The following is an 8,743-nucleotide window of genomic DNA, read 5'->3' as shown; positions in this document are numbered from 1 at the left end:
GTCCCCTGCCTTCGCCCTAAGTCAGCTGGGATAGACTCCAGCCCCCCCGCGACCCTAGTGAGGATTAAGCGGTGTATAGATGATGGATGGATGGATGATTATATTTAAAGATAATTACATCACTTTGTGTATACACACATACACACCACACACACACACACGCACACACACACACACACATCCAGGGATGTGCCTCCAATTACTCAAATGTTGTCAATTGACCTATCAAAAGCTTCCAAAGCCATGACATTATCATCTGGACTTTCCCAAATAGTTTGAAAGCCTAATAACCTTAGTGTATGCAAACTTCTGACTTTGAAAAAGTAATAAAGAATTGTCTAAAAGAAAGTCCTCTCTCTGATTATTCTTTCGTTTAGCAAATAGAAATAATTCCGGTAATCCTAACTGACTTAAAACAGGAAAAGTTTAGTCACATTTAATGTGAAAAAAATTTATGTGTCTTTTTATACAGTGTGTGTAAACCTCTGGTTTCAACTGTATATATACACTGTTGCCCATAAAGTTGGAATGAAATATATATTTTTTTTTTACCTCTTCTCTTGAAATTATTGTGACAATGCGATTCATTCTTGATAGATAAACTGTATATCCTCTCAAAACTTTATTGATATCACAATATACATACAATACTCATCACGTTAAAAATGTAACAACAGTTAACTTTTTCAAACCGTGTTTTCAGGTTTAAATAAAACTGGGGTATTGAACAAATAGATTAAGGGTTTTGTTTAAATTTTTCAACCTTGATCATATAACAGGAAACAGATATTCTTGGGGATTCCATGCATTAGAATGTCGAATATGACTCTTTCAGATGTCACTCAGTCACCAATTTTGAGTATGGCCACCCCTGACAGGGATCAATGCGTTAAGGAATCGTGGCATTCTGTCCACAAGCTTGTTGTTGATGGTGTCAGTGGGCAGGACGTCCCACTCTTTGGTCAGATCCTGAAGTCAGAAATTCACCTGGGTAACTGGGACTCAGTATGTAATCACTGCACCTGATGAAAAGTGATTACTGATGTGTGAAAATAGAAATAAAAAGAGGAATGTGTCTGAAAACAAAAATGATTCCAACTTTATGGGTGACTGTGTATTACAATTACAATTGTCAGTGCAATTCAACTAAATTCTTCAGCAGAGTCCACGGATTCTCTCTGCCGTTTAAGTCAGGACTTTAGGAATGCCAGTCTAAAACCTTTAGCANTTTTATCAGTACTGAACATCAATTAAACAAAATTGTGCTCGAGGCTCACACACAAGCACTTACACACATAGATTGTTGGTACCCCTCGGTTAATGAAAGAAAACCTCACAACGGTCACAGAAATAACTTGAATCGGAAAAATGTAATAATAAATAAAAATTCAATGAAAATTAACCAATGAAAATCAGACATTGCTTTTGAACCGTGGTTGAACAGAATTATTTAAAAAAATGAACTCATGAAACAGGCCTGGACAAAAATGATGGTACCCCCAGAAAAGACTAAAAATAATGTGGCCATAGGGATATGTTCAATCAAGGTGTGTCCTCTAATTAGCATCACAGGTGTCTACAAACAATCAGTCAGTCGGCGTATTTATAGGGTTACAAGTAGTCACTGTGCTGTTTGGTGACACGGTGTGTACCGCACTAAACATGGACCAGAGGAAGCCAAGGAGAAAAAAACATGAATCTGTAACAATATAAACTGTGCAGTGTACTATATTATGCTGAATTTTGCAGATTTATGAATAAAATTTGGTTGGAAGAAGAAGAAGAGTTTGACCTTGACCTTTTGTGTCCAAGGTTAGATGTCACATCATTAAAAAATAACTAAAAAGATGTCAAGTTTCAGGAGCAAAATGAAATGAAATGAATGAAATGAAATGAAATGAAAAATACTTTATTTATCCCAGAAGGGAAATTCAATATTGTAAAAGCTCACTTTTTAAAAAAAATCAATATAACATATATTTTATACAACAATAATAATAATCATTCAGTCAGTCAATTGTCAGTCAGTCAGATTTGTTTTTCCAGGTGATGGCTGTTGGCAGGATTGAATTTCTGTATCTCTCCGTTCTGCAGCGAAACTGATGCAAAAAACAAAGTAGTGTAGACAACTAATGCTGCTTCAGACACTGATTGCACTTAAAGAATACAGTTCTGTGAAAATGAATTCTTGCTGTAATAATANAGTTATTAAATAAGTTAGTTTATTTGTGGAAAAAATATCAGCAGCTATTTGAGTAATACATTTTTAAAAATGCCTCATTTCTGCTTCTCACTTGTGAGGATTAGAGAAAATGTGATTTCCTGACACTTAAAAGATCAAATAATTGACTGATTGATTTATCAGGAAAATAAAGAGTAGGTTAACTGATAATGAAAAGAATTAGCATTATAAAACTAAACATCTTTCGTACTGTTGGTCAGACAAAACAAGCAACTTGACCACATCCTCAACTTCACATTTTCACTTTCATGACATCTAAACTAGAGCTGAAACTGTGAATCGATAAGCCGTTAACTACTCAATTAATCTGTTTTGATAATCAGGTGGAACAATTTTTAAAAAAAAAAACATTTTTAATTCTAAATCCTCTGATTACAGCGTCCTGAATGTGAGTACTTTCTGGTTTACTCCATTTTTACAGTAAACCACATATCTCTGGGTTGTAGAAAAAAAAGATGTCTTTACTAACCACTGATGAATATTTGTCACCATTTTCTGACATTTTCTAAGCAAAACAACTCTTTCTTATTAAAAAAAAAATAATCAAAAGCTGAATCGACAGTGAAAATAATCAATAGTTGCAGCTGTGTTTTGCATCCTCCAGCCATTACAATGCAGACGCATGTATTAATAATATTAAGTTTACCACTGTCACATGTACCACTAACATGAGCACTATCGGTATCATCTGCATGTGGCAAAACACACAGTAAATTATGAAAAAAGCAACGGTACAAACACTCAATGGTGGTAAAAGTGGATGTTAAAGAAAACCCCACTGCAACACAATTCAGACAAACACCCTAAACTGTTGAGTCATTGTAGGTGACCACTATTATCTCAGAAAATAGAAAAGGAGAACTTGTGGCCGATCTACAGCTCAGCAGCATGTAACAGTCAATGAGTTACAGTTAAGTCTGGCAGAAAACGAGACAGACGTGCTGGTTTGAACCGGCAGGGACGAGTCTCCCAGTGGAAATGTCTGTTTCCACAAGAGGAGCGTGACTTGTTTTGTTTCCATAGGAAGTAAATATGGTGTAAGATGACAGACTGTACAGCTCAAATATGAGGCTGTCACTAAAATAACACAAGCTAACATCAGCTAAACTGAGCTAATGACATTTCATTTTAAAAAATGTATGGCTCACAGACAAAACCACAAACTTTTTTCAATTACTGAAAACTTGGTCCTCCTCTCTTAGATAATGCTGGTTTTCTCACCAATATTTAACATGCTTGAGACAGAACAGAATTTGTTTTAATAATTCCAGCATCACTTAACCCTAAGAGCCGCAGAACCTGAGTTTAAAGGTTGGCATTTCAAACACTGATTTGGAAGTGAGACACCGTAAACACAGAAAACAATCGTTAGACTTTTAACTTCTTGATGGAGTAACGAATCATGTATGACAAAACAAAAATCCAAATATAAGCCTAATATGTTATTCATCAAAATTACCAAAAACCGCTTCCACCGCCAGATCAACTGAAAAATGTAAATTTTGTGGTCCTCAGGGCAATTGAGAAGCTATGAGTGACTCAGCTGGGAACTACTGTGTTTATACAGAGTGTAGATGAAAACAGAGACTGAGAGGAAAATAAAATGCACTTGATCAATAAAGTAAATGCAGCTTGGCAAAAATGATATACAGAGGAGCAAGCTGTGGAAGATACATTCAGTGTAGAGAAATATCATTCTAGAGTTGATGTCGCTGGGAGTGTGAAAAATGCCTCGTTTGCAGATGCTGTAAAAATGTAAATAGTTAAATAACAATATGATGTGATGTGGTGTCCCCTTTATTTCCCAGTATTGGTAACAGCTGGGAGCACTTGTTGGAAAATGTTGTACATATTGATCCCATTTCCATATTTTGTTTTTTTGATTTCATTTTAACTTCTGTCGTTTTTTTTCTCCTGCACAAGAGTCATTCTGAGTTTCTCCACTTCTAGCCTCGGCCATGTCATTTCAATTACAGCGCAGGACTTTAAATTGTGGTGAAAAATGAGTCCACAGTGAGTAAAAATGTGACAGGAGCAAAAAAAAACACCCAGAATTTGCTTGGAGTTCTAAGACTTAACAGTGTTGGGAACACTATAACAAACTAAAGGAAAAAAAAAAGACAGGCACATCATGCCACGTCACTGCTTAAACAGTTGCCTGTTCACACGTCAAGCAGAGCAACTTTATCATTCAATTATAGTCGTGTTTGTGTCCACCTGATAAATGCAGGTCTAATATTGACTTTCCTTTTAGCTCTGGTTTGCTCTGCACCAGCTCCTCAGTGAACCATCTGGCTCTTAAGCTGCTGGATGTTGACCAGCTAGTCTCTAACTTTGTCTGCTTGTTAGTTTAGTGCTGGGCAGGTCGTGTACAGAGGGGTTTATGTATCACTTCAAACATCTGCCTGCTCCATCTGGAAACTAAAAGAGACTAAAATCCAAAGACTAAAAATGCAGAGTTGAGTGATTTTTTTTTTTTTTTTTTGTAGTAGTGGATTTACTACTACAATTGTCCACGTTACAATGACATCCATTCATTTCATCCATTGCTTCTATAAAAATATTGATTAATGCAGCTTTCACGGAACTAGGTCCCCTAAAACATAGGATCTCTAACATTCAATTAAAAGAAATTCATTGTGTTCTTTTACACACTTTCGTCACCTTTATGTTCACATTTGTAACATCAGTCATTAACAGCAAAGAATTTATCATCTGTTAATATTAATGGTTGTTTTACCAAAACACTGAGTCTCTGTACTGCCCCCACTAAATGAGAAACAACCAAAAAACTCTTGGAGGGGAAAACACAAAGCCAAAAGTCATATCTAAGGCACAGACAAACCGGTGCTCAAATGGTCCTTCTTTATTTTCCTACTGTCGGCTATCATATATAGTATTACAGAGCAGCAGAAAGTTGATTCGGAGGCTGGAAATTGTTTGACATAGACATGTGTATTCTTTGTTGTAGTGTATGCTGTTTTTTTTTACAGTCATGAGTGTCGATACTCACCGTACTGAGAGGGTGAAGTCTCCTGGATTACTTTTACTGGGTCTTGCTAAAAAGCTTCCATCCACTCCCCGAGTCAGCAGGAGGTTTTCGGCCTCCACACCTGTGATGTTAGGATGAAACCACCTGAGAGAGAAAAAGCAGAACAATAATTAGGCTTAGTGTAGCCATGTCCAAAATCACTGTTCGAATGTATTTATGTCTGTTTCTCCCTTCTGTTCTCTCTCCCCATTACCCTCAACTCAACTGGTGAAGGTATATGGAAGCCGTCTCATAGTCTGGTTCTGAGTTTTTTTCTTCCCACCGTCGTTAAAGTAGTTACTTGAAGGGGATTGCAGGATTTGTTGGGTTTCTCTGTATACCTTACAGCATGAAGTGCCCTAACATTACTTATTTTGTGAACTAGCACTGAATAAATAAAACTGAACTGAATTTTCTTTCTAAATCTTTAGGTTTAGGCATGCTTTCTAATGCTCTTGCTATGCACCACATTTGATTCATGCAAAAAATGCAATTGCGCCACAACAATGCAAATCAGAGGGGATGGTCAAACATTACACAATGCTTAGCACGGACTAGTATTCACCGGTTATTTCTATTTTTCTGATTACTGGTATTGCTGCTTTTTTTGTTTGTTTTTTAAGTGTCCTGATATATCACAGAAATAAAGGTGCTACGTCTCCCTCTGATACCATGCTGTGGTTTTTAGCTGATTTCTGGTTTCTGATCTGATTGGCTACAGGAAAAAAATCGGCAGATTAGTTGACAATGAAAAGTTTCCCTTTTCATACATTTTATACACCAAACAACTAATTGAATGATTGACAATGAAAACAATCATTAGTTGCATCACACTGCAAAATTTTATTGCAATGTTTGTAAGAAAAGTTACATTTTTTTTCAAATTATTCAGCCCAAAACCTAGCCATGTTGGGATTTTGATAATATTCAGATTAATCGACCAGCCCTAGTTTGTGCTTTACTTACTAAACCACAGTGCCACAGTGATTTTCCATAGTACAGTGCTACTACTGTAAAATGTGGCATCAGTATCTTATCATTTGCCTCCTGCTTTTCCTTAGGTTTCTCCCTTTTCAGGGAGCGCGTTTTACCTTTTCCCACTCAAAAGTCTATGAAAAGTAGTACTTCAACTACCAAATATTTTCATTGTCGAGTAATCCGTCAGTTATTTTCTTGAATAATCACCTTTACTTTACATGACCAAAAATACAGTAAAACCTCATTAGAGATGCAGAAATCTCAAAATTTTGGCTTTTTTGTTGTTGCCATTTTTGATTGAGAACGGACAACTAATTGTCAAAACAGCTGCCAATTAGTTTTCATTCAGTGAATGAACTGATTAACCATTTCAACTGCAGTGAAATCAAACCTGCATACAGGAACACTCTTCCCGGTAATAAAAACATTTGCATCTCTGCTCTGATGGTGTGCATGCGCAATGATCAGTTCTTTAAGTTAAATACATGTAATCAAGGCTGTAACTAATCAACATCCTGTCAAGATCATTTTCTCGATTTATGGATTCATTATTTCATCTGTAACATGTCAGAAAATTGTCAAAATGTTGATCCGTGTTCTCCAAAGCCCAAGATGACATCCTCAAATGGCTTGTCTGACCACAGCCCGCAGATATTCACTGTCCCTGTCATTTACTGTCACAGAGCAGGAATGAAACCAGAAATCATACACATTTAAGAAGCTAGGATCTGAGAATTTCGACATCCTGAATATTGTTCAAACCGATGAAAAGATTAGCAAAACAGCTGAAGATTAATTTGGTAGTTGACAATTAATCGATAAATTGACTAATTATTGCTTCTCTAATGAACAGAGCTGTCTTTTGTTTGTGATTCCGTGCTTAGTAAATAAAAGTAGCTTGAGTGGCTCATAGCATAACAAACCCATCCAGTTATATGCTACCTATAGCTATATTTCAATGGTGAAAGTCTGGGGATAGCTAACTTTACTTTTGTATGTCGCCAACTATATTTTATGAGCAGCTAAATGCCCATTGTAGATTTGATAGCAGTGTTGTTTACTCTTTAGACTGGGCTCTAAGTTGCCGGTGTAACGCTAAATGAAGCAAACCTGAGCTAGCTAGTTGTCTGCCGTCGGTTAGTTTCCAGAAAAGTCGGCACACTCGGAGCTCGTTTACCGACATATCAAGACCCAAACAGCTGAGTTCAGTTAAAGTTAGCCAGCTCAGCTAACATTCTCAGCAGACATTGTTTTCCAGACAGCCCCCCTTACCTCCGAGATGTCATTTTTTTCGTTCCTCACTTCCTCGCTGGCAGTTAGCAGTAGCTTCAACTAGCTGGCTAACGTCTCCGACCGTTTCTGCTTCAATCACGGAATAAAGTGCTTCATCGGTTCACACCCGGTCAGAGCGGGCACCGAAATCTACTGAGGCATCCGCAGCTAGTTTTAACAGCGTCCGTTACAACAAAAAAGTCTCTAGGCCTCGGCCCCGGAGACTTCACAGCCAGTCGATTATTGGACGTCACCAAACATGCGACAAAGTAAAGGGTGCGCGGATTTTTTCACCCTGCGCGACCGTTTGTCGCCACCGCTTCGCCCCCCGTTCAGTCACTGAACTCGGCCCGTCCGGCAAACGGCGTGACATAAATTAAAGAGCCCGATTGCTTTCACCCCGCGCATGCTCAATAGGAGCTGTTTTATGATACGACGGCAGAGCAGCAGGCAGCAGAACGTCCCCCTGATAGTCTGCGGATCATTCGCCCAGGCTGCTCGAACAGTTCGCCGCAGCCGCGTTTGCGCACTCGCGTCAAAACGAAACCTCAAAGAGGAGGACATTACTACTACTATTATTACCTCCGCCAAGGAGGCTGTGTTTTAGCCGGCGTTTACATGTTTGTTTGTTTATTTGTTTGTTTGTTTGTTTTCAAGGGAACTCTTGAATTTTCAGGAAATTTTCAGGAAATGTTGATAATGGCACAATAATCTGAACAAAATGTTGCAAGGCAGCAAAAAAAGTTGTCACACAGTTTTATGACAGCATATGTGCCTTCAAGTCGAAGCTGATTTTGTGGGAGACACAGCTGGTAAGTGGTGACCCAGCTCATTTCCCCTGTCTGAGAGTGGTACGATCACCAGTCATTAATGCTGACATGAAGCAGTATAAAGACAAGATTGCAGGATTGCTCTGGGAGTTCAAGAAAAGGTTTCAGGTCTTTGGTGAACTCGAGACAGAATTCGTAGTTTTTCACTCACCCTTCACAGTCAAAGCTTCTGATGTGCCTGTGGACAGCCAACTAGAAACAATTGATTTGCAATGTGATGCAGATTTTAAGGACAACTTTGCCTCAGTGAGCTTGGACTCATTTTATCAGTATCTCTTGCCAGCGTACCACAAATTAACAGCACTGGCTGTAAAAAGTTTGTGCATGTTTGAGACAACCTACCTTTGTGAATAAGTTTTATCAGTACTGAACATCAATTAAACAAAATTG

General features: G+C 37.9%; 1 protein-coding gene across 1 annotated transcript in view; it reads right to left on the bottom strand.

The window, feature by feature from the left end:
- The window catches only part of ptpn11a (protein tyrosine phosphatase non-receptor type 11a), a 23,057-nt gene extending 15,277 nt beyond the window's left edge, over positions 1–7,780 (bottom strand). Inside the window, exons 1-2 of the mRNA XM_008287349.1 lie at positions 7,524–7,780; positions 5,256–5,378 (exon numbers count right to left, since the gene is read on the bottom strand). Coding sequence (XP_008285571.1) covers positions 5,256–5,378; positions 7,524–7,537 — 137 coding nt within the window. The 5' untranslated portion in view covers positions 7,538–7,780. The remainder of the gene's footprint in view (positions 1–5,255; positions 5,379–7,523) is intronic.
- Positions 7,781–8,743: the final 963 nt, after the last annotated feature.

The sequence above is a fragment of the Stegastes partitus genome, unplaced genomic scaffold, assembly GCF_000690725.1.
Source record: "Stegastes partitus isolate 25-593 unplaced genomic scaffold, Stegastes_partitus-1.0.2 Scaffold496, whole genome shotgun sequence".
Taxonomy (NCBI): domain Eukaryota; kingdom Metazoa; phylum Chordata; class Actinopteri; family Pomacentridae; genus Stegastes; species Stegastes partitus.
This window is presented reverse-complemented; position numbering and strand designations above follow the sequence as displayed.